We start from the raw sequence: 26,918 nt of genomic DNA, 5'->3' as shown, positions 1-26,918 counted from the left end.
ACAAAGGCTTGTTCCAAAGTTTTAATTCCTCTAACATTTTCTCCTTCGGGCAGTTTGTGTGGTGCATTGATATTCGTCAAAACAGGCAGAAAGAGTTCTCAGGTTTCCAGTCATTATGTTGACAAAGCTGAGCGTGTGTTTGAGCGTGTGTGTGTGTGAGAGTGTGTGTGAGCGCGTGTGTGAGTGTGTGTTACTGTTGGAAAGGCGGGCTCAAACCGCCGAACCACTGTCCCCCCAAACCCTCTACAAAAAAATTGTGACGGCGCCTCTGAGTCTCACACTTCACAGCTCGGACACACGGTGGAAATCGTGCATGACAGACAGCAATAATTTTTGCTCTAGTCTCCACTCACTTCCCCAAACTCCATCCACCCCTCTCCTCCCTCCTTCTTACCACCCACAGTAAAGTTGCCACCAATTAATACCAGTGACTACCAACTCCCTGATATGGCAGCACCACCGTGTTTAACACACTTGAGTCTTTTCGAGTCTCAGTAACGGTCCAGCTAAAAGGGCTATGGCTTGGCTATTGGGTTCAGTTGCTAAAGGCTAAACTAGAGCAGTCCCATGAATAGGCCAGTGAATGACCCAACGTTAGAATCTCTCTCTTTGTCAGATGTTGGGAGGTAAGCCCAGTAGAGGGTAGTGGAGATAGAGGGATAGAGAGAGGTGAGATTTGGCCCTCCCTCCATTCCAAGTCAGTTGCTGTATTTGTGTCCCATCATGTTACCCTATTTTGGAGCTTGATCACGTGTGGTTTGTGAACTTCAAGCAGTCATTATTTTGAACCTTTTGGTCAAGAATTTGTCTAAAATTACAGTCTTGCACCAGTGGAATGTTTGATGACGTGTCAAAATCCCCAGATACAAATTAGTCAGAGATTTTTTAAGTGCTACGCATGGAATGCATTGGTTTATTTTTGTTATAGGTTTAGTTGGACACAGGATGTACATGTAAGTAAATGTCAAGTGTCACTCCGTGGTGCACTAGAGCATTATTAGTGGCGCTCACAATGGGTACGCCAGTTTTGGTTGGTTACTGTCATGCACACTATAAGCCAATCAACACGCAAAGGCGCAGTACAGGGGAGGGTCAGGCTATATCCTGGTCCTTCATCGACACCAATATGTTTCTCTCCAAACTCCACTCTGCTTTTCAGGTCAGTAGAGAGCCAGAGAAACTCAGTAACTCAACACACACAACGAGGGGAGAAGTCTAGACCTGACATTGGGGGGTTCAATGACAGGCAACATATGCAGGGGAGGGGGCAGACACAATGGCTGATGTCACTGATGAATTTCAAACGCCTCCATGTAAGAACAAAATGGTAGCAAGGCTCCTTGCCGTAGCCAGTGATGTTGATGAATGGCCACTCAGGTTTCATTAGCAATGAGATAAATAGAGGGGAACCAGGAATAGAAGAAAAAACAAGAATGACAACACACACACACACACCACACCCAGAAACACACATACACACAAACAAACACACACACACACACACACACACACACACACACACACACACACACACACACACACACACACACACACACACACACACACACACACACACACACACACACACACACACACACACACAGTGGTCGGACTGGGAGAGACAACGAGCCGACAGGGAAACACAGATTACATTGGAACAGTGATTAAAGGCCATCACTGTTCAATCGTTCTCCGACCAAAAACCCAGAGAACATAGAATCAGGTCAATAGGATTTTAATCCCTCCCTCCCTCCCTCCGTCCCTCCATCCGTCCCTCCTTCCGTCCCTCCTTCCGTCCCTCCCTCTTTCAGTAGAGAGAAATGAGATCTGCTGTGTTTTCAAATGCTGTGCCTTGTGTTCCATGCTCTAGGGGGAATCTGATTAATTTGATAAACACCATGCTTTTCATCCATGCATTTTCATCTGTTCCCACATTCGTATGCATTTCATCAAAACGCAGCCTTTGCAGTACGATTTGCGGCATTCACAACATTCTTAGACTGCAACCCAGACTGTATGGGCTGAATTAATACAAATTCAAAGAAATGTATGGGAAATGTATGTCACACCCAAAAATGGCACTGAGAGAGAGAGAGGGAGGGAGAGAGGGAGGGAGAGGGAGAGAGACAGAGAGAGAGAGAGAGAGAGAGAGAGAGAGAGAGAAAGGACTTACGGATACAGGTGGAGAGGGTGGGGTCAGGGATGAAGCCGGCCTTACAGCTGCACCTGTAGCTACCCATGGTGTTCAGACAGTCTCCGTTGGGACACACGCCCTGCAGCTGGCACTCATTAAGATCTGCAACAGAACAACAAGGAGAGGAACAAAGTAATGCACTGTTGATATACATATTAGTGTTTATTACACAGTACAGAAAGGAACATGAACTGAATGTGCATAGAATGGAGTTGTGTGCAAAACACAGCCTCATAACCCTGGTGTAGCCTCATAACCCTGGTGTAGCCTCATAACCCTGGTGTAGCCTCATAACCCTGGTGTAGCCGCATAACTCTGGTGTAGCCCATTAACCCTGGTGTAGCCCATTAACCCTGGTGTAGCCCATTAACCCTGGTGTAGCCACATAACCCTGGTGTAGCCCATTAACCATGGTGTAGCCACATAACTCTGGTGTAGCCGCATAACCCTGGTGTAGCCCATTAACCCTGGTGTAGCCGCATAACCCTGGTGTAGCCCATTAACCCTGGTGTAGCCGCATAACCCGGGTGTAGCCCATTAACCCTGGTGTAGCCGCATAACCCTGGTGTAGCCGCATAACCCTGGTGTAGCCGCATAACCCTGGGGTAGCCGCATAACTCTGGTGTAGCCGCATAACCCTGGTGTAGCCGCATAACCCTGGTGTAGCCTATTAACCCTGGTGTAGCCACATAACCCTGGTGTAGCCGCATAACCCTGGTGTAGCCGCATAACCCTGGTGTAGCCGCATAACTCTGGTGTAGCCGCATAACCCTGGTGTAGCCGCATAACTCTGGTGTAGCCCTGGTGTAGCCGCATAACCCTGGTGTAGCCACATAACCCTGGTGTAGCCGCATAACCCTGGTGTAGCCGCATAACCCTGGTATAGCCTATTAACCCTGGTGTAGCCGCATAACCCTGGTGAAGCCGCATAACCCTGGTGTAGCCGCATAACCCTGGTGTAGCCGCATAACCCTGGTGTAGCCTATTAACCCTGGTGTAGCCGCATAACCCTGGTGTAGCAGCATAACTCTGGTGTAGCCGCATAACCCTGGTGTAGCCACTACATAACTGTTCTGGTCCAAGGCAGCCCTGTAGTTTTAGGTAATTAATGTGGAGTTGAAGAGACAGTTTCAGGTCTTAGGCATAAATCCTGGTTATGTAGTAACCTCACAGAAGAGCAGGTTAATTTCCTTAGTTCAAGGTCTGGGTTATGAGGCTGGCTGTGGGACTAACAGCTTTATGTTTTATGTCCTCAGGGGTTCATTGGCTCATTGCAGCTGTGCTGTGTCAGCAAGTCACTAGAGAAGGGTTTCTCAAACTCAGTCCTCGGGACCCCAAGACGTGCACGTTTTAGTTTTTGCCCTAGCACTACACAGCTGATTCAAATAATCAACTAATCCTCAAGCTTTGATCATTTGAATCAGATGTGTAGGGTTAGGGCAAAAAAAAAAAAACATGCAGCCTTTGGGTCCCGGGGACCGGGTTTGAGAAACCCTGCTTGTTCAGGAAGCAACACCAGGGTAGACATAATATGTCCGGCTGGAAGAAGGTCAACAGAATGCTCTCCCCCGTATTCTTCCTCCAAACAGGAGACAAGGAGACTTTGTATCCCCTTCCAACTCAGCTGCCTCTTAGCTGTTTACATATACCTGGCTCATTTCTTCTGGCATCCAGTTTACAAGTGCAGTTTGTTATTGAGAGGGCTAAATACGAAGCATGTGTCTGAGTTATGTATCGAAAAGAGAGCTTTGTTTCCCCCCTAATTCTGCTCCACAGGACACATATTTTCACTTTCTGTTTGCAAAGTGAAAAGCAAAGCAGTACAGGAGCATCATGTACACAGAGAGGGTGCTAGACGCCTGACACTAAGTGGATGGTGTCATGACAAGAACAGCATCACATCACCGTGTGGCACTCTAACACCAGCCGGCAGCATGTTGATATCCTTCCATGTAAGTCATGAATATTTCAGCGGCTACATCACGCCCAGGTCCATAACACAGGAGGCTCTGTCAAACTGTCAAAGAACCACTAATCAGGGGCAGAGACGTCACTTCCCAGTGATGTTTCCCCTGGGGTGGGTGAATGAGGGTGTTCCTTCCTGCCCTACAGGATAGATGATCAAAATCCCCTTTTTTCTAGGGCAGATCTCAAGAGGAGAAAGATGTTTGCGTTAACACTCTTTTCTATGACACCCTCTGTCGGGAATATCAATGAATGGCAATTATCATCTTACGGGACGCGGCGTGTACTCAAACACGTCTCCACTAGTGGTTTCACAGTTTCAACACCTGCATCACTCCTCTGAGCCGCGCCCACCTGCGCTGTCAATCAACGCACTGACAGAATAATTACCCACAAGGCAATAAAACGGCCCAGCGGTGAGCCGAGTGGAGGAGAGATGAATTGACTATTTCTGGCCCCTTGGGGCCCCACAGAGAGCAGCCAATTGCCTCTGATGACACACGGAGAAATGTGTCATGCTTGGTTGAGGAGAAGCATAGGAGCACAGCTACCATTGGAAATGAGACCCTGGTCTCAATGGGTTCTCCTGGTTAAATAAAGTTGAATAAATCACTGCTCCCTCATCACCTTAATCACTTTGTACTCAAATCCGCTGCCTGGGCTGGAACCAGAGCATGTGAGCAGAGTGAAGCAAGTTGCATACCGCTCTGGCGCTCCATGTCCTTTCCAACCGCTCCGTGCTCACAGAAAAATAATGCCACTCCAAATTCGCTCCATTAATTAAAATTTATTATTAAAATCACAATTTAACCAACACACATCTATTCTTGTGACTAAGTTGACCTACCATTTGGTTTTGAAGTATTGAAACCAAACCATTTGGATTTGAATGAAAAGGATTTGAAATAAACATGAAAAGGTGACTGTAAGAAGCAAACATAATTTCAAATAGGCTACATGTCATATTACACAGCATATAAACACTCTAAATAGGTCAGGAGCCAGACAGGGAGCCTAAGAAAGAACGAATTATTTAGGCTATATTATTTCAATTAATTCAAGGCTATAGCCTACACAGAAATACATTGTGAAGCATATGCGAGTGTGACACAGTAGGCTAGACTAAAAGCGCTCAGCATTTAAACGAGATTTCGTTGTATTAAATCATTGTAGTTTATAAATTGCGCATATAGGCTGTGACTTACTTAGAATTAAATACAAATTAAACGGAATATGTCTTATTAGTGCATTTTAATTCATTTTTAGAATGAATTTGCAGAGCTACTGGGATGATAAACCCCCTTTTTGGCCACTCTTGCCAGGCTGGGCAGAGATGCAAAGTTAGTTTTTCTCTCTATAGGTAGGCCTAAAGGTAGGCCTTTCTCTCTATAGGTAGGCCTAAAGGTAGGCCTTTCTCTCTATAGGTAGGCCTAAAGGTAGGCCTTTCTCTCTATAGGTAGGCCTAAAGTTTTTTTAGGCACAATAACCCAATCAAAACGGAAAGCTCCTCGGACGTGGGAATATGCCAGGCCTATTGGGCCAAAATCAATGATGGCCTATTGTATAGATAATAGAACAAAAATGAACGAAACGTTTAAGAGATCTGATTTTGAGTTTATAAATACTTTGCTACAATGACACACTTAGTTATCTACCCGCCTCGTTCCTTTCTTTTAGCATGTGCACGTAGTAAGTACACCATCACGCTTTTGGGATACTTGTCTTTTCAGATTCCACAATGATTATTTAGCTGTGGACGCTACATCACCGCACTCCCACTCTTGCTCTTGGTCCTCCTCTTTGTAAGTCAGATTGATTTAGCACCTGTGTGTTTTATCAGTTTCTTTCTGAAAATATTTAGCGAACTCCATGAGAGTAGCTAAAGCAAGGGGTTTTACAGCCGCACACAATCAGACTACAGACGCACGCCCCGCCGGGCATTCCCTGAGCTCCTGAAGTGAACACTACTGCAGTGAAATTGGAGCTGGGCGAGAAGGCAGATGCTCCAGCCTTTGGGAATCTCGCTCCCTGCTCTTGTCAAATTGGCCACGCTCCACTCCATCTCCACTCACATAATCTGTCTGGGACGCACCTGCGCATTATCCCCCACAACATTCAGCAGTGCCTGAGAAGTGCTAAACTAGAGTATGTGGGAGGGAGATTGGCTTGTCCAAGTGAAATCATACTGAACTTAACCATGCCTAACACCACACTTTGCCCCTAACCTCACCGCTTCAGAACTCAAATGGCTCACTCGGGAATTTAATCAGAACCTGGATCAGACCCGGGACCAAACCGACTCCACACATCTTTAAACCAGCCAAGCAATCCTCTACCTTGTCTCTTTTTCCCTCCACATCTTATATTGGACACAGTCACACCATGTCTGGTGATTAGTAAACACACGTACCTCGCTCCAAGGAAAACAAATTGGAAATGAAATCCAAATCGGCCCTGTAAAAAAAAAGGGTGAATAATAACGGGAACAGGATGTGGTGGATTACAGGGTGAGTCACAGCACCTCCACAGGAATAGCCAAGTCTGGGCTCCTGGGCCCTGGGCCGGCGCTCTGTTCTCCTCAGCCTGGCAGCTCTCCGACTAGGCAGCAAGCAGGCCTCAGCTCCCCTTTCAGAGCCCTTTGCGCCTGGCAAACGCTTCGGCGTGCTGGCGCTCTGCTTCATGGCGAACCAGTGTAACCCTGGCAGATGCCCTCTATTGGTTGTGCCATGCACGACAGTACCAGTGCTGCCAACGAATGGGATTCCTTTGAAGAGAGCAGGGAGTGATGCCAAATGATGTCCCCTGATATCTTCAATGTCTTCAATGTACCGTCCACTGTTCCAATATATCATTCCTCAATGATGTGGAATAATGTAGTCTACTAAGTGTTGGGCAGTTGCTATTGTCGAACAAATGCCACAAGCTCGATTTGAAGGAGAAGCCTTCACTAAGTTCAGAATCAAATCAAATCAAATGTATTTTGATATCTCAAAGTGCTGTACAAAACCACTCTCTGTAAGATCTGACCGTTCAAACAGCCAGCTACCATGGAGAGGAGCAGAGGTCTGGGTTTGCAGGTGAGATGATGAGAGCGTTACGGGTTATAAATTACTTCTGAAAAAGTGAGCAGTCAGTTAAGTCCCTGAAGCAGAGGCCTGTGGCCCATATTGGCCCCCACCCAGACACTGAGGCTGGCCTTCTCTCTCTCTTTCTCTCTCCATCTTTCCCTCTCTATCTCTGTCTCCCTCTCTCTCCCCTTGAATGGAGTGCTGAGTGAATCTTTTAAGATGGTGCCGACGTGCAAGGCAGCTCTGCTTCTAGCAGCAACTTTTCAGTATTTCTTTTGTGTGCGTGTGTGTTATTTCTTACATTATTAGCCCAGAATGTTTTTTTTTGCATCAGTGCATACAGCCGGAAATAACATTTAGCTATCAGAGTGCCAGTAACTCACCAGCATTCCAACCAGAAATACAACTTTCCCGAATTGGATCCTTCGTGACAAGCATTTCGCTACACCCGCAATAACATCAGCTAAATATGTGACCAATAAAATGTGATTTGATTTGAATTGGGCCACAGTGGGTTCAAAAGTCGCTGGCGCCGAGCAGGCTTGATTTAGAGTGACTCCCCTGAAAGTGGTCAGGCCTGCCAGCCCTGATATATTGTAGTCATCACTTGCTATCATATTCAAATTCAATACAGATTAGGGAAATCTATCAAATATGGCACCTGCCTCTTTTTTCCTCTCTCTCCTGCATGGCTGTTATGGTGTTTGGGGTCCTGTTAAAGCAGGATTGATCACTGACGAGCGAGTGGAGCAGGTCAGGAGGAGAAAGAAAATAATAAAAAACAACTTTAATCCTTGATGGATTTCAGGCAGCTCTGGGAGACAACAAATGGCAGCTGGCACACTAGGGTTGTAAATTAAGAATACATTCTCTCTCGCCTCAGAGTTGGCTGAGTGAGTGAGTCTGTGGAGGACCGGAAGGTGAGGGACCAGCAGAGGGTGCTGTGTACAGGTAGACAGGCCCACACCGCCCAAGGAAGGGGTAGAGCAGAGAAGAGCGCACAGGACACCAACACAAAGCGAGAGAATTATATCATTGTCAAAAGGAAGCATATTCATTCCCGTTTCTGGTTTGCAGCCCTGCTCTCTAGCAGGGTTTTATGTGGCGGGTGACAAATCATTTCTCTTGGCAAAGCCCTCCTCCACGCTAAGAAACGCTCTCTGTGTGGGAAAACACAAGCAAAACAATGCCAGCGGGTCGACGCAGAAAGGTTGAACTAGAGGTGGGCCGCAGCTCTTACCTTGGCAGTGGGAGTTGTTGATGCGCTTGTATCCCTGGGGGCAGTCCATCGCCTGTCTGGATCCTCCAGCTGTCAGAGGAATAGCTGGAGAGGAGAGAGAGAGAGAGTTCTTTGTTTTGACGCCCATCATTCCATCTCTGAGGCGTATATGGCTCAGAGCAAATGTAGGTGGAGTATATACGCTTCATTCTCGCACATGAACACGTTTGAGGACATGTCAAGGTTTTTTCAAATGCATTATGCATTTTCTACTGATACTTTGGGGATTCCTTCTGACTTCCGAGTAGACCGCATTTGAGGACTCATCCAGAATTGTTTAGGAAGGAGGAAGGCCACTCTGACAGTCTCTACTCTGACCTGTTCAACACAAACACGATCCATCAAACAAACACCTTGAGTAAGAACCAGCGTTTCATCTGACACACGTGTATGCATGCGTACAACACACACACACGTGCGCACGCACGCACACACGCACGCAAACACACACACACACAGACACAGACACAGACACACACACACACACACACACACACACACACACACACACACACACACACACACACCATTTAGTTTATCGCACTGGAAGTGTCACCTAGAACAGTTACATAGTTTATCATGACTCCAGACTAGAGGTCAGGAAACCTGCCAAGAATAAAAACCATCACACTTGGTTTTGATTGATGACAGGTTGCTTTAATCCCACTTTGATCTGAAATCACGAATGCACGGTGTGGTCCTCCCGACGTAGCCCTCTCAGCTTACTAGCATTGTCTGATAGCTGTTAAAGGACAAGAATAGGGATCTCAAGCTGACCTCTAGGGGAAATGAGAATCACGGCAAAATAAAATCATTTCTGCTCCCACATGGATTTGAGTTGAACGACGGCACAAGCATCCATTATATGAAAACAAAATGAAAGGGAAAATATGGGTAAAACACCCCTTCTCTCACGTGGTGTGCACATGCACGGCAACTGATCAAACCCATGAACAAACACTTCCTCTCATGCATTCAACTTTCTTATCCCTGGCCACACAAGCCTCAAGGACAGAACACTGTGCAAAAACACCCTCCTACCTCCGCTTCCAAATGCCAAACACCACGTAGCCTTACTGTTTCATTTCCAAAGGTTGACATTAATTGCTTTCATTGTAAAAACTCAACGAAGGGAGCTGACATCTGTTAATCAAGACTCTGGTTGAGTTCCAATGGGTTGACAGGGGATGAGGGAGGAAGAGAGGCCGAGGGCACAGTCAGAGTCCTCAAAGAGGAACCATTAAACCGCATTGCCCATGGTACCGCTGGCTCAGAATAAATCAAACCATTTCAATGCTGATGGGTGATTGCAGATGTAGAGTTAACTCAAAGTCTGCTTACGGTAATAAGGGGGAATCTAGATCTACTCTGGCAGACGGAAGTACTGATGGAGGGCTTTTCAGGCCCCGTGACAGGGTGGCACCCAAATACCTAAAAGCAGATTGATAACTTGCTAGCCTTGTCAACAGGGAACAAGGCTGTGTTTGTTTGCGCGTAAGCCAATCTATTTAACAGCGAAAACTGTCTCCGGGGGCATAATGTGGCTGTTAACACGGCACCCACACATAAACACTAACCTCACGCCCCTGCCATTCCTGACTCCCAACACAACCAGTCAGTACACTGTGCCTCCTTTGTACCTCTCAATAACAGGAGACTTTTGGGAACAAACTGGTGAAGGGGTTTAGGTTTTGTTCAGTGTGGAAACCAGGGAAGTAATGGTAGAAAAATATGTGTGGTGATTTCTGACCTTGAAAGAGTCTACCTGTCAGGTAAGACAGGAGTACAAACTAACCAAGTTAAACTTGATTCTCAGGCCCAACAGGGAAAAGTCTCCCTGACATAAAATGAGAGTTAATGAAAAAGCTGTCATAAGATTATTTGATAATGATTAAAGCGTAGTTATTTCATCTCCAAAGTGCACTGAGGGCATAGAGTACTTTGATGCCTGTCTGATTGAGGCAGACTAATAGCTTTTTTCTGGGTTACAAATTAGTTGTTTTTTTATGAGCTCTTCTTGAGTGCAAGCTATTCACGCGAGGATATCCACCGCCCTCCAGTTAATTGCTGAAAACACATATCTCTAACCGCGTCCCACCCCCGTCTCCTCCCACTATCCCCTCAGTCCCCCCAGCTCTCAACGGTCCCATAGCTTTGGTGCGAAAGAAACAAAGATCATTCTTTAAGCAGCACCCTTGGGAGATGGTTGGAATGGTCTAATGCAAACATGGGCCTCACCTTCCCCCACTGGGTAACAACAAGCTAAAATAGCCCAGGAAGAGAAAGACAGGACAGCCACGTGGGAACACAGACTACTGATATGGAGACATCCAGGTTTTTTTCTCTTTTTAAACAGATCTCTTCTCAATATAAACCCACAGGGCCAGAAGCCAGACACCTTTTTTTAATCTGGATAAACACAAGGGTCATATTATGTTCCCAAATGAATGTGACTCTGCGTCTTTATTTTGCCTGTTGCCAGCTGATACAAGTGACTGGGCAACTCGTGAGAGTGCATTATTTTGTATTTTATCTTTATTTAGCTAGGCAAGTCAAAGCTAGGATTTTCATTGGAGGTAGGCTAGCAGTGCCTGAAGAGCAGCTGCTCTGAAATGACTGGGCTGGTCATTCTGTTGTTACTTGCCGTAACTAGGCTACATTGTGTAATGTGTCTCAGGTGATGAGAGCGAGGCTGTGTCATGTTCATTTGAAAACAGATCTCCCAATTTCTCATTCCTAGCATATTTTTTTTAGCATCCCAGCATAGTTCAACATTTTCCAGAACTATAAACACAAAAAGGCGAAAGATCAAGATACTATGTCTGGGTTTCAGTCTGGGTCTGTACAAATCATTATTTCACCAAATATGGATGATACAAGCACGGCAATGTTGTAACGCTCGTCTAGGGGTATTAGAGGGAACGATTTTCACCTATTGTAGCCCTTTCCACTTGTGCCCGTATACGGGTTGATAATTGCAGATTTGGGCACTGATAAGCCCCTAAATTAGAACGCAGTGGCTGTATAGTATAAATGACGCCAGAGATCAGGCTCTGCGCTTCACAGCGTTGTATGGGTTTTGACTGACAGCCGTTCTGAATTTGAGCACCGCAAGCGACAAGAAGACGCCCCCCCGTCCCTCCCGCTAATTGGGCAACTTTATAAAACATTGTTGTTGTCTGAGTGAGGGACATGCTGTAAATGAAGATGCCTCGTTGTGTTTTGAAAGATGAGACATTGAGGATTAGAATAAATACTGCTGTGAAGTTATACAAGCAAGCCAAACACCCGTGAGTAAAAATGTGCACTTCACATTTCCATATCCTAAAACTCGTGTCATATACAGTGTCAGAAAAATGTGTTATCACTGTGTTAGATGTACAGTTACAAGATGACAAACCCAATGCCATTTCTGAACAGAATGAGCCTACGTTTGTCTGTTGTGAAGAAAATCTGCCGCAGAGCACACACCTGAATGCACTCATGACTCCTTTCTATCAGCACCAAAGTGACAATCTGTTTCTCTGAATTGCCCTGTGAAAGCCTAACACTGGAAGGTGGTATTGTATTGCTTATAGCTGGTCATGTTTCTGGGCCGTTTTTGGATTGCTTAAACAACAACAGTAACTGTGTGATGGCAGGGACGCAGGGTTGTGTTCCAAACAAAACAACTACAAGTGTGCTTCCTCTAGTTCCTCAACAGCACAGCTAGAAGAGCCCAAAAGCACCTTATAGTTGAAGACTATTCTTTAAGTCATAAAAGTGCATTGAAATTATTTAGGAACTGTGCACACTTTGGAGAGGTGTGTGTTGCCACTTGGAGACACCAGTTAGTCCTCTCACTCAAACCCGTGTAACGTTTTTTGGTCTTATGTCGCACCTACGCCACATTTTCCAGGAATATTCGTATCATGTTACTGAATGTATCCAGAGCATTTTCAGATTTCGTTATCAACAAACGCGATGAAAAGTACCGTATGTGTAAAATGTGCGTAAAATCAACAGTGTGATATTTGGATTCAGTTTTGTGTCCCAGGTGAACTGTTGTGTCCTCAACTTTGGCCTAATCATTTTCCCATCATCTCCAAACTGTTCCGTTTCAATTGCTACCATGCCGGCATATGCTTTTCATACTTCTTCTGCAATAAACATGAACATTTAGCCCTACCCATATAGGCCAATTCCCACGAGTGTAAAAGGTCACAAGAAAGTTATTAGAGGATTACCATGAGGTGAGTCCGTGGACTGGACACCAGGGGTCCGGTTGTTGGAACATAACTGTGGGTCTGTGTCTGGTCTGGGTCTGTTTGCTATGTGAGTCAGCACATTCACACTTGCGTGTCTTCACTGAATTCTACCATTTCTCCAACTCCCCCCACACCCGCCCATCATATCCTTCTGCCCCCTTCTCTGTCATTCTCTGTGAAAAACCATTACCCCTCCTTTTTTTGGCAGAAGCCGGGTTCCAATGTGTTGATTGTCTCGACACAAAAAAACACATTTTCTTGGAAGCAGTTAGGAAGTGAGAAACTGCACATGCCAGTAAACTGCTTCCACAGTGCCAGTAAGGTGCATTACCGGATCTATCTTCAACTAGTGTGTCTCGGCAGCAAATAGCCACGCAGCACTCACATAAGCTGAGAGAAATTTCATTGGGCTGAGACGTCCTTAATTGGGTGTACAGTTCATATGTCTCTGTCGCTGCCTGTCTATCCCGCGACAGTCTCTCTCACTCCCCATTCGCCTTCTGATAAAGGCCAAGCATTATAATCTACACCGGTCAAAGAGTGTTACTTGTTTTACACTGGTACTTACATGGTTTTGGGCACTTCTGGCATTTGTGGAACCCCCAGGATGTTCCGATGCTCTGACAGCATTCCTCCTGCTTGCTGAGACCAGGGAGGGCCTTGCCACACTGGCATTTAGAAGAGAAAGAGAGAGAAAGAGAGAAAGAGAGAGAGAAATAGAGAAAGGGAGAGGGAAGAAACAGCAGAGGGAAAGACTGAGTGAGCGAGTTCAGTATTTTCAGCCGGGAGAAAACTCCCTCATATTCCTCTATTTGGCTGGCTGAAGTAATGAAAAAAAGCTGCACAACAACGCCTCACGACATGGGCTTGTGAGCCATCAGCATCACACAATGCCCATCTGTCACTCCAACTCCAACTCTCAGACAGAACGGCTCTATTATAGAACACATCCTGTCGCCAAGCCTCCCTCAGATGGACACACACTGATAAGGGAACACTCGTCGGCGCCTCGCCTGCTGATGGAGCCTTATCACCACAACGTCCATTTGACTGCAAAATGCAAACCAAATTGAATGGTGATCTGGAGTGGATAAGATGGGCGAGTTGCCAATGCTGCTAATAACTTTGGATGTATTTAAGCACTGACCTGGGTTAAGGGACTATTTCTAAGATGGGAAAAGTTGCTTGGTGTTGATAAGATCTTTATTCTCTGGGTATAAAGCAGGCTGAAAAATGACAGGAAGGCTCTTACACCTGCATTGATATAAATTGAGGCATGGTTGTTCCCCCCCCTTTAAACACACATCAATTTAGATTAGCGTAGATTAGTTTGATGCACAAACAGCTACTTTGATTGTAGTTTTTCCAATGCAAAGAATGATAAATGGCTGGCATTGAAGCAGTACTCATTAACCACAAATCCTAACAAACTCTCCCCCTCTTATTTCCACTCTCTTTCTCCAACCCCCACCTTTCCCCTTGTCCTTCTCTAACTTGTCTTCCAATACTCTCAATCTGCACTCTCAACACTTCCAGTTTTCCTCTCTCTACCCCACTCTTCACCTCCATCCCTCCTCTCTCTCCATCCCTCCCCTCCCCCCTAGTCCCTCTCTGACCTGTGTGCCAGTGGTCTCTTGGAAGCAGCGTCCCAGCTGGCTGTTGGAGACAGGCTGGTACTGGGGTACGTAGCTCTGCAGGTTGGGGTAGATGATGTTGTGTCCCTGCTGCTGGATCTTCTGGCTGCTCTCTGAGTGGTGGTAGGTGTAGTGGGACTGGGTCTGGGAGTGGCCATTCTGCCCATTGCCTTTCACCTTCTGCCCATTGGCATCCAGCTGGGAGACCTGGTGGATCTGCACCGAGGCCTCTGGGGGATGCTTCACGTGGATGTTCACGATGCTGGGGGCATATTTCACTAGGGGAGACAAGGGAAAGAGGAAACGTTGGGTTAAAGTTATTGAAAAGAGCAACTTAATGTTCCCCGACTGCACTTACTGGATGTACACTTACTGGATACTCCTTCGTTTTTGTACCTCTATGCCTGTGGATGAAAAACTAACATTTTCAAAAAATCATCCTTAACTCCATGTTTCTGGACTCTATCTTACCAGGGTTCTGTCCATTGCTGAAGGTGAGCGGCAGAGTGTGAGTGGAGTGAATCTGGGACGTCTGCTGCTGTCCATTCTGGCGCTGCTGCCCATTCCCGTTCTGAACAGGCATCTGACAGAACTTCCCTGTGAAGGTAGGCGGGCACTGACACTTGTCCCTGGCACTGCACTTCCCTCCATTCATGCAGGGAAGATGGCATACCACTGAAGAACACAAAGAACGTGAAGTTTAGCCAGCTGTGTCCACAGGTGACAGCGAACCCAATGATAATACACACACACACACACACACACACTCTGAGCATTTCACAGCAGTTTATTGTTGGAAACGTTTTTTTAACTTGGAGGCTGATCAACCTTTAAATAAAGAGCAAGTAGACAAAACAACCACTGTTTATGAACTTTGTTTGACATTTCTCCAAGAGTTATCGTCTTCCAATATTGTTTTCTTCTCTGAGTGCTCTCTCTCTCTCTCCCACTCCAGCGTCCATATGCCAAAGACCTCCTCTAGGAGGTTTGTGCTTTGGCACACAAAGATATGAAGCCGGAATCACAAGCTGCAACATTAAAAAGCATGATGGATCCATCCAGACCCAGGAGAACAAAGCCTGTGTTGTTCAGCCATCGTTCACATCTCCGTCCTCGTCTTCCGGGGTTCTACGCCATTACACATTCAGCTCAGTGTCCAAACACTGCCTGGCTCCCCCGCCATCAATATTCATCACAAAGAAGCAAGGAGGTGGATGGCAAATGATCCATTATGTCTGGAGACTGCATAATTCCTCAGCAAACCTGGATTAATTGAGGAGCCTGTGATGTATTCATGTATTCAGCCCTAGGGTGTGTTTTCCATCCGGACTCTGACAGTCATGAAGAGCTCAGCATGGTTCTGAGGGAGACTTCAGGCCCAGATAAGGCTGCTTGAGGCTAAGACCCAAACCAAATGACAGAGGTGTGACCAGGAAAGTATTACTCTCCAGAGGGGGCAATGACACAGAAATGCCTTGATGTTCATACTCAGAATTGAGTAAGTGTTCCATTCACCCCTTTTTTATTTTTTTTACTATCTCTCTCAACCCATCATTCACACCTACAGTCTCACTTTTCACATTCTCTCTCTGTCTCAGAGTTGTCAGTCACCCAAGGCGTATTCATCCACAAAGGAATTTCTTCATATCTCCAGCTAGTCTCCGCACGCGCCACACATGCCACCACACCCTTCAGCTCACCACGCACCACACGCCAGATTTAAAGAAACAAAAACAAATGAGAAATATAGAATCTAAAGGAGAACATTAAAGGCTCCCATTCAGGCAGTAAGTTTCAATAATTGCGAGGCTGAAGGACCTTCTGTGGAGGGTTTGTTTGCCGAGCCGCCCTCTGAAAAGGTCTGAGGGAACTGAACCCCCCCCCCCCCAGTGTATTTGAAATATTTGTCAATGGCGTGTGGGTCGCCAGCATGAATCAAGCTGTCAGTCCAACCAGCAGACAGAGAGGCGGTCTCTCTCTCTTGCTCTCTCTCTCTCAAATGGGAATACCTGCTGCCTACGGGGAACACCACAGTCTCTGCCGTCTAGGCTTCCTGGGTCTGTCGCCCTTTCGACCAGGGCAGGGATCTCCTCAGCAAACCGCGAGTCGATTGCTCAATTGAGCGAGAGAGAGAGAGAGAGAGAGAGAGAACTAGTAATCACACCTCTTCTGGCACTCTATTGCACGTTGTAGTAAAGCAAACAAAGACACACAGCAGAAATTCCTGGTGGTGTTACGTGTTCTGATGTAAATCACACACTTTTCAGACCTTCAGAGGCAACCGTAGACATTAGCCTCGCGCTAGTGTTTCAAAATGAAAATGGTGTTCCAAATTCCTTGAAAGAGGCATTCGAGTTTATTATAGCGAAAGTTATACATGATCCATCTATAGCAACAACATTCCTATAGTAGCTCTTTGCCCTTTGACCTATAGTCTTTGTGTTCAGTGCCTCCGGGTCACTACCATACTGCACACATATTGTATCCACGTTTTTCTCCTTTCATTTAGTGTGTTTTTCCTAGAAAAGGGACAGGCAAGGTTTGTTAGCATTTGCAGCGGTGACACAATGACAGCTGTAATAAATCTGCCTCTCCCCAACCCTCTCATTATGGTGACTACAACACCGCTCCCAAACCTCACATTCCGGCTGCCTCTGATCCTATCTGGCCCATACAGGGACCTGCTCTAGAGTTCTGTTTGAAGTCCTCTCTGACTCTGCCCTTCCCCAGCACCAGTCCCCTCCCAGGTCTGACCCATGTCATTACCATGCAGCTGGTGGCATTTAGGAGCATCAGGTGACATCCTGTTTGATATGCAAAGGCATCTCAGGGACAACAGGTTATTGTTTACATATGGGGTGTCTGGAAGAGACAGCATCGATGTAAAATGTGCTTTGAGAGAGTATATATGGCTAATCAAACTGGTTGACAAGCCGTTTGCCACATTTGTACTGACTGGTCATTTGAACAGAGCAGGATCTACACATGATAATCATGGGTTTGGTGGGACCCAAATCAAACCGAATTGGATGAGTACGTAGGGTCGGTCATTTTTCCTGACCACGTGACCCGACACCTCCAGTCTCTTTGAATGAGGTTCATTCGCGCATTAAAAATGTCAATCACAATGCCTAATGTGATGAGTAACTGTGTCTCTTGTTGACTGACATCCGGTTTGCCCTCCTCCTCCGCAGCCCTCAGTATGATGTCATAGAGCCTCCACCAGAAGCCACAGCTGTGGTTCCCAGAGCCTAATGAGATCATAACTACATAGACTGCTTACCGGGGTGAATGGCCCCCAAAACCACCCAACTTCATCTGATAGAACGTGTTTTGTCAACCCATCCCCTAGAACCACTAACCACACCATAATGGTTACACACTCATCGTGTTGTGGGCGGAAAACAAGCTACTGGAGCTGTGTGTGCCAAAACATCACAGGGTGGGAAGGGAAGTGCCACTCTTTCAAACAGCCATTTAACTTTATCAGAGCTGATCTGATTGACCTCTGATAGAAAGCCACTTAAGGGAAATCAATGTAAGAGCATTCAAGCGAAATTAATCCACACATCGTAGTAGTCACAAAATATTCAATATTCTTAAAAAAAAAAAAATTGTACAATTAATAGCAATGTCAACATGTCATAACAGCAGTGATACAATGTACATGGTTTGGTTTTATGATCACTGCAAAGGTTTTTAAAATATGAACTGCCTAAATTGCCTTAATCAGCTGAGTCAGAGAGAGTGACCTCAGTACCTCAGTTCCAAAATCAGCCACAGTCTTATGCGCTCCAGATGTTTCCTCTTGACTACCACAGAGTAAAAGAGTTTAAGGAGACTATTTCACCTGGTGGACTGTGGACACGCACACACAGATGTACACAGATACAGTTAACACAAATACCCCAACGGCAAGGGCGCAACTTTCACTGGAGACGGGGGAGACATGTCCCCCATACATTCTGGAATTGCATTTTTGTCCCCCCCCCCCAGTTTTATCACTGGAATGTGATCCAAACGAGGCAATGGTGAGCTTTAGGACCACGCAGACGCCTCCGAGAGGTCGGTAGGCTGTTTGGCGTGTTTATCCGACTGGATAATGAAAAAAATAAAAATAATAATTATGTCCCCCCCACTTCTAAAGCCAAAGTTGCGCCCCTGACGAACACACACACAACCACACTGACTAATTTCCTCCTCATCCACTAAATGGTTGAGAGTGGAAAGTGAGAGAGGGAAAGAGAGGGACGACCGGAGCCCTGGAGCCCTGGAAGTTGTTCATTAATGCAGGCTGTTGTGCTCCTTCCGCGGGCCAGGGATGTGTGATTAGAGGAGGCTGGGTCAGCAGCAACACAGTGTAGGGCCCCTGGGTGCCTAATGAGATTTTAAGACGTGGTGTCTGGCATTTCACAGAAAAATCCCACTTAGTGGTTAGAGCAGTGAGGCAGGTTGGCCCAGACAAGGCAACCCTAGACTCACGAGAGAGGCTAGTGCCTGGTGTTTACTGCGGGCACAGGATCTGGCAACCAGAGAAGCCCCCATCGCTTCCCACTCCACCGCAGGCAGCCCATCCACAGACTGTAAAAACAGGGCAGCGCTTCCCTGCCTCCCAGGTAGGGATGACTAAAAAAAATGCAATCTACAAAGAAGAAAACAAAACTTGGAGGGAGGAAATGACAGTGCGGTGATTATAAACTAATGAAATCTGACAAGGAGGAAATGGCAGATACCAGAGGAGCAGTTGACTCCAGCCATCTCCAGCTCCATATAAGGCTGGAGCTGCACAGCTCATAAACTCTCCAGCACGCTCCGCCACTGGCAACCGCTGGACTCTCCCCTTCCTCCATAGCTACAGGTTTTATTCTTCACCAGATGATCACCCAGCCATAACTTGCGTACGTGGGAGCGAAGGGAGCCTATAAAACTCAGTGAAAGTGTTTCAGTTAAATACCTGGCACTCTCCTTTACAAGGCAGACAGAGAGAGAGCTGCAGACTTGTTTCTTTCCCTGGGAGCCTCACATGCTTTCAATTAGGCACCGACCAAACACCTGATTACACTCCTTTGGTCCAGTGAAAGCCTAAACGCACTATTAGTATGTAATGCTCATTAATCAAGTCTCATGCAGGACTCCAGACACATAGGCCTCCAGACAACTACCTCCACCCAAAGTCAACATGGACGTCCAAAAAATGGAATGGGAACCCCTCCATTCCGGTCCTTCTCACCTCTGTAAAAACTGAACAGGTTACCTGAGGAATTAGAACATTTATGGAAATTGTCCTGAGAGCCGGGGAAATCTATCGGCTTCTTTTTTTACCTCTTCCCTGAAATGGGACATACACTACATGGCCAAAAGTATGCGGACACCTGCTCGTCAAGCATCTCATTCCACAATCATGGGCGTTAATATGAAGTTGGTTCCCTCTTTGCCGCTATAACAGCCTCCACTCTTCTGGGAAGGCTTTCCACTAGATGTTGGAACATTGCTGCGGGGACTTGTTTCCATTCAGCCACAAGAGCATTTGTGAGGTCGAACACTGATGTTGGGCGATTAGGCCTGGCTCGCAGTTAGCATTCCAATTCATCCCAAAGGTGTTCGAAGGAGTTGAGGTCAGGGCTCTGTGCAGGCCAGTCAGGTTCTTCCACACCGATCTCGACAAAACCATTTCTGTATGGACCTTGCTTTGTGCACGGAGGCATTGTCATGCTGAAACTGGAAAGGGCCTTCCCCACCAAACTTTACAGTTGGCACTGCATTGGGACAGATAGCGTTCTCCTGGCATCCGCCAAACCCAGATTCATCCATCAGACTGCCAGATAGTGAAGCGTGATTCATCACTCCAGAGAACGCGTTTCCACTGCTCCAGAGTCCAATGGCGGCAAGCTTTACAACACTTCAGCCAATGTTTGGCATTCTGCATGGTGATCTTAGGATTGTGTGCGGCTGCTTGGCCATTTCATGAAGCTCCCGACAAACAGTTCTTGTGTTGATGTTGCTTCAATTTTTACCTTGCTACGCGCTTCATCAGTCGACGGCCCCGTTCTGTGAGCTTGTGTGGCCTACCACTTCGCGGCTGGGCTATTGTTGCTCCTAAACGTTTCCACTTCACAATAACGGCACTTACAGTTGACCGGGGCGGCTCTAGCAATGCAGAAATTTGAGGAACTGACTTGTTGGAAAGGTGGCATCCTGTGATGGTGCCACGTTGAAAGTCACTGAGCTCTTCAGTTGCGGCCATTCTACTGCCAATGTTTGTCTATGGCAAATGCATGGCTGTGTACTCGATTTTATACACCTGTCAGCAACGGGTGTGACTGAAATAGCTGAATCCCCAAATTTGAAGGGATGTCCACATACTTTTGGCCATGTCGTGTATTTGTAGAGGTGCTGTGTGAAGAAAAGGGGTATATATAAAATGCTTCCCTCCATCTCACCTCCATCTTGAGTTCAATCGAGTACAGGTTTAACAACAGAGACAGATTGCAAAATAGAATTGTATTAAATAGTTTGGGATATGGCCTTGTCTCTGAGGAATGCAGTTTGAAGGAAGTTGCTAACTAGCGCTAGTACAATTGCTAACTAACGCTAGTTAGCATTGGCTCGCAAAACTACCTCCAACTTCCTTCCTACTGGACACAAATACATACAAATGGTATCCATCAGTTCCTCTGACTCTGCCAATATCCCGAAGTATCTCTTTAAGGGTAGTATAGCCGGTGGTGGGGAGGGGGATGGTTGTCGACAACTGTTGCTGAAAAACAGCAAATATGAGAGAACATGGGGAAGTTGACATATAAATACATCCCAAGGTTTACACTCATTGGTTGAGAGAGAGGAAAGTGATAATTGCAAGAGTAAGCCCAGTGGCCAATCGCCAAGCGTGTGGAAAGTGAATTACTGTACAGTGACATGGTTAACAGGAAGAGGAGAAGAATGAGACGCTGATACATTTGTATTAATTCCCGCTATGGCCGTATAATAGGAAAACAGAGGAATTATTTTGATGAAATCGTCTAGAACGCAGCTAACACACAAAATGAACTGGCAGCCGTGACCATTTTTAAATATGAAGCCTGGACCGATCCAGGAGGCTCACAATACTTGGACAGGCAATGCGCACAACTGGGGACACAATATGCCAAAAAGACCACTGAGGTATGAAGAAACACCACTCTGAAAGGATCCCTTATCCCCCATAGAATACTGTGACAGTGGAGAGAGACAAAGGAGAGAGAGAGAGAGAGAGAGAGAGAGGATGCGAGGGAGAAATGTTATTCCGTTATCAGTAAGGAGCTGATATGGAAACTGAACGAGACCGTTATACAATCTGCCAGCCAGTAGACTGTACAGTAGTAAACTGTGCAGCTGGGTCCTTCTCTCTTTCCACAAACAAGTCTAGCGGAGTTGGACTGCAGGAGAGTTGAGGGGCTGTCTCCATCGGCGACAGAGGGTAATATGGCGGCCCAAAACCACCAGGCCTCCAGCCCTGAGCGCTGACTAGGCAGGGCAGCAACCCAAAAAGGAATGTGGAGAAAATGAGACTGCTGCTGCTTGTAAATCAGACGGATGCTTAAAATCACCGGCAGGTTTTTTCCCCCCTCATCTCAACGCCTTTGTTTTCCCCAATCCAACCCACATCATCAAATTATTCCTATCATATTCTCAAAGGATGTATTGTGTTTTAATTGCACAAAATGTCGTAAGAACAGCACAGTTCAACCCACCACTATGATCTAACCCTCTTTCCACAGGACTGTAAAATACATTTTTCCTTTGCAGAGCCTCCAACAGGCATTTAGTACCGTGTTAAGTGGGTAAAAAGAACAGTTGCAACTCGCCCTGGATAAATGAGTCACAAATCACAAAACAACTTAAGCTTGTTATGGGCTTGGTAAGCGTGTTAATTAGCCAACACCCTGTAGCAAGCAGGGACACATTCCCCCCTTTTTGTTACTATGAAGCAACACTCTCCCTCCTCCTCCTTCTTTCTCATCACTCAGGTATGATAAACAACCATGGGATTTATTCCATCTCTGCTGCTGGAGATGGGCCCGCATACTGTAAATGAAACGTTGCTCTCCTTTTTTTAGGCTCTCGTCTGTGCTACTTAATAGCTCTCTTGGCTCTGAGCATGTAGGGAAGAGCCGGCCTGGGACAGACTGCATGCCTCGACGGGTACATTAGGCTGATACTGCGCCAGGTGCTCTCATTTAAAGAGACAGTCACACGGACAGAGCAACGCTCGAGACTGCAGATCTGCACAAAGAGCAGGAAAAGGCAAGTTAAGCTGCTAAATTTGCATGCACTTCACAACATGATATAGGCATTTAGTGATGATTAAAGAAAGTATCTTGAACCACAAACTGAGTAACAACATCAAATCAAATGGTATTGGTCACGTACACACATTTAGCAGATGTTATTGTGGGTGTAGCAGAAATGCTTGTGTTCCTAGCTCCAACAGTGCAGTAGTATCTAACAATGCACAACAATACACACAAATCTAAAAGTAAAAGAATGGAATTAAGAAATATATAAATATTAGGACGATCAATGTCGGAGTGGCATTGACTAAAATACAGTAAAACAGAATACAGTTTCTAAATATCAGATGAGTAAAGCAGTATGTAAACATGATTAAAGTCACAGAAGCAGAGCGAGCGCTCTCCTATCTGCGTTTGCTGCTGAGTCAGACAGGAATGGGTTTTCTTTGGGTTTTCCCACATGTCTGTGTCAAGAGCAAGGGGCAACAGACAGTGGTGAGCTCCGTATAAGGATTGAGACAGATTAACATACTAGACTTTTTCAGGGTCTGTGCAACACATTAAGGAACACCCACCTTTTGTGATCCTGTATTGGAACAGTCACTATTATATTTTGCATATAGCAGGGTTCCCCAAATGGCAGCCCGCGGGCCTAATTTGGTCCGCGAATGATTTTATTTGGCCCCCCAAGTTTTCTGACCATCATTGATGGACATCAAATACTGTAAAAACACCAGGAAATCATCTCCAAGTGATTTACATTTTGAGATCGTATGAAAATGTAAGCAAGGTTTGAAATGATTATGTTTTAGTCAAATTTGATATCTGTCTGGGCTTCTTGCGGTCAATGTGCAGTATACAAATGATTTGTGATTATATTCTGGCTCCCTGACCATCCGCTCGAGAAACAATCGTCCTGCGGCTGAATCCAGTTGATAATCCCTGGTATATAGCATGTAAATCAGATACTACACGTTTATGCAGGAAAATACAGTCGGCACATAATGTAAACATCAATCATCAAAATAGTTTCACACCTCATACAGAACGCAGATCATGCGCACACGCACCAACACACACAACATAATAAACCACCCTGAAGCCGGATGCTTTCTACCGCATTAATCACCAGACACAAGACAGTGACCACATTGGATGAACACAAGACGGAAGCAGATTGGGGGAAGGGTGATGATAAACTGGACCAGAGATCACTCACCTACTCTGAAGTTGGGGGCGGTGAGGGTGTCTGCGGCATGGCCGTTCTCACTGACGATGGTGGTGGTGTTGCCCAGCTCACAGTTGTTCTGGCACCGCCCCCCTGTGCAGGTCACTTTGCAGATGGTGGGTGTGAAGACCACCTTGATCCGTCCCGTGTGGTTCCCCACTGCCAGCCGGGACGCACAGCACACCATCAGAAAGAAGAGGGAAGGGAGGGAGAGTCTAGTCAGTCTTGTATCCATTGGTTAGTCAGTAACACCTTGAGTGGCCTGTCACAGATGATCACGAACAACGAGTTCAGTCAAAACAATAACTGAAAGGACTGTTGTCCTCTCTATTCACATATACCCCCGTTGTGTCTCTCCTTTCCCCTTTTATCTTTCTCTTTCATTCCCTCTCTCTTTCTCTCCCACTGCTTCTAAATCCGGTGGCGTCTCTGAAACATGAGGAGGGAAAGAGAAAAAACAGAGGGAGAGAGAGCTCAGCAAACAAAACTCTGGGATGCACTCCAATTCTTCATCAAAAGTCAAGTTCCCTGAGAGGTGGGTATTGGCAGATCACAATGCCATGCTTTATTCCAAGACGCACAACGAGTGGGCATGGCGGTGTAGTCGGCCCTGGTTTCTCTGCCTTCCCCCCTCCCTCTTATTTCTCTCTCTCACTTTCTCCCTCCCTTTCTCTGCCTTCCCCCTCCCTCTTCTTATTTCTCTCTCTCACTTTCTCCCTCCCTTTCTCGGCCTTCCCCCTCCCTCTTCTTATTTCTCTCTCTCACTTTCTCCCTCCCTTTCTCAGCCTCCCCCCTCCCTCTTCTTATTTCTCTCTCTCACTTTCTCCCTCCCTTTCTTTCCTGTCTCCCACCTAGCAAATGTTCTAAGTCTTTGGCACCTCTGTCCGAAAGAAAGTTCTCCCAAAATGCTTTTGCTGTGTCTCTTCCTAAGATCACCTCCTCTCTCTCTCTCCCTCTCTGCACTTTAGGATGAAGTCACAGGCTACCCACTACACCGAGATAGAAACTATCAGCCCATTCGCCTATCCTCTCCCCTTCCTCCCTCACCACCAAACCCAGCCCTCATATCAGACAGACAGAGAAAGAGAGGGGGAGGGAGAGAGAGAGAGAGAGAAGGAGACTAGCGAGACAGAGAGAAGAGTATTGATCACAAACATCTGTACGAGGTTTACCGCATCCCTTCCCAGACTAGCCTCCTCCAACCTTTCCCCTTCTACTTTTCTGCATTCAGTGACACACGTCTTTATAGAAAGTTCCTCAGCTCCCCTTCCTTTTTTTTCTCCCATTCACATCTTCCTTTTCCCTTCACCAACGTCTCTCTCTACATCCTGTCTTTACTACTTTGCATGCCCCCCCCCCCCCCCCACCCCCACCCGTCCAAACTTCCCCAAAACCCCAGACTCCTGAGCTCAACATTTCGTCTGCGGCTGTCAGCTGTTCACACCAGACAGGGCAGAGATGCAGGGAGCATGGCCAAGGGGAGAGAGGGCTTTTTCCTCTAAACCAGAAAGCAGGCAAAACCACTGGATTACAGACTTTTGGGCCGCCTAAATATTTGCCATAAAATGAAAAAAAAAGATGTGGACATAAAGGGGAACTAATATGATGTAGTCAAAAGCCAAGGACTAATAGACAGTTGGTTTTAAACGTGAGCCAACTGTATTATGTACATAATAGACATAGTATTTAAAAGACAAGTTTGCCAAATGTCATTTCCAAGTAGAAGGAAGGAGCGCCGTTCCCATGTAGGAAGGAGCATTGCTCTGACTTATGCTGGCATGGGAGAGCCGATGGGGGGAAAGGCCTGCTTTAACAACCTGCTCTGCTCCTTTAAGACCCTATAGACATATCAGGCTCCACTCAGGCTCTGGCTCCTGGTAGGGGCCTACACATGAGAACCGTCAACCTCTCCATCAAACTGCCTGCTGCCTGCTGAGAGGTCCTGCGTTCTTTACCTACAGTATAATCCCCCGTGTCACACCAGGGCTTCCTGTGTCTGCTACGCTGCGCCATCGCTCCAGACTACGCAGAGTTCGGGCCAGCGGAGTGTCCCTTTTTAGACATCGCCTCTCACGTCGTTCAGTCTCTCTGCACTCTAGCGTTCACTGTAATTATGCCGGGTTTGCCTCCATCGACCTCATCACACCGTGAGCCAAAAATGTACTGGTTTCTCTCTGGGGGCTGAGCATTCATTTGGCCGTTACCTCCCAGTAGTGTGTAGCTCTTTACTTTCTGGGCTTTCTGGGCGATTAAGCTACTACCACAACCGCGTTCATTCAGAGAAGGCCTGGGTATCACCGTTGACAGGGGGTATAGAGAAGTATGGACAGGAGAAGCCTTGGAAACAGATCACATTCCCTAGCACATAGAGATCTATAGAAGGCTCTGCTGTCGTCGGACAGCCCCCCTGCACCATGTTCAACACATGCCTTAACTACTCTGACACAGCTTGGAGTCCCTGGCCTCAACAGTGATAAAAACATGTCCGTCTTCATCCCTCTATCCCTCTTCTGCCTCCATAAGAGCTGCCTCCGTATGTAAGCAGATCCTTCGCACGACACGGTAGACTTCTCCAGCCCTGTGGAGCAGCTCTGTGGAGCATATGGAGAGAGAAGCTGGAGGGGCGTCTCAGACAGAACGCAGACATCAATCAGCATGGAAGACGCAGGGGGATGCAAGAGGAAGGGGCTGAGAACACACAGGCTAGGCTAGACTGGAGGGATGTGGGGGGGATATGGAGAAAGCGAGTCTGCAAGGAAAAAGAGGGTCTTCTTTAGAGCTCCCCTGGTGGAACTCTACTGGTCCAATGTTTCCCTGTATGGGGTCGAAGACAGCAGTCTTTGAAGCCAAACATGTAGCCTTCCAACACGGCGATCTACAGCTTAGATCGGGAGCCTAGTTTGTCTGTGTGGGAGAGCTGGGGGACAGTGGCCGGCGGGGAGAATGACTTTCCCAGACAAGGCACCATAGCTAGCTGCTGACAGGCTGTCTGTTGGGTGGGACAGGGCTGACAGGAAGGCTGCAAGCCTAGCG

The 26,918-nt window shown here is 46.6% G+C and overlaps 1 protein-coding gene across 4 annotated transcripts in view; it reads right to left on the bottom strand.

Moving 5' to 3' along the window:
• Window positions 1–26,918, bottom strand: part of LOC112260775 (latent-transforming growth factor beta-binding protein 1) — a 130,012-nt gene that overhangs the window by 53,630 nt on the left and 49,464 nt on the right. For all 4 annotated transcript variants that reach the window (XM_042323618.1, XM_042323622.1, XM_042323619.1 and 1 more), the window contains exons 5-10: window positions 23,877–24,044; window positions 14,859–15,062; window positions 14,370–14,665; window positions 13,322–13,421; window positions 8,468–8,551; window positions 2,174–2,296 (exon numbers count right to left, since the gene is read on the bottom strand). In XM_042323618.1, the coding sequence (XP_042179552.1) occupies window positions 2,174–2,296; window positions 8,468–8,551; window positions 13,322–13,421; window positions 14,370–14,665; window positions 14,859–15,062; window positions 23,877–24,044 (975 nt within the window). The remainder of the gene's footprint in view (window positions 1–2,173; window positions 2,297–8,467; window positions 8,552–13,321; window positions 13,422–14,369; window positions 14,666–14,858; window positions 15,063–23,876; window positions 24,045–26,918) is intronic.

Source organism: Oncorhynchus tshawytscha, linkage group LG01 (assembly GCF_018296145.1).
Source record: "Oncorhynchus tshawytscha isolate Ot180627B linkage group LG01, Otsh_v2.0, whole genome shotgun sequence".
NCBI classification, from domain to species: Eukaryota; Metazoa; Chordata; class Actinopteri; order Salmoniformes; family Salmonidae; genus Oncorhynchus; species Oncorhynchus tshawytscha.
The sequence above is the reverse complement of the archived record's forward strand: the minus strand, read 5'-3'. Positions and strand labels throughout refer to the sequence as shown.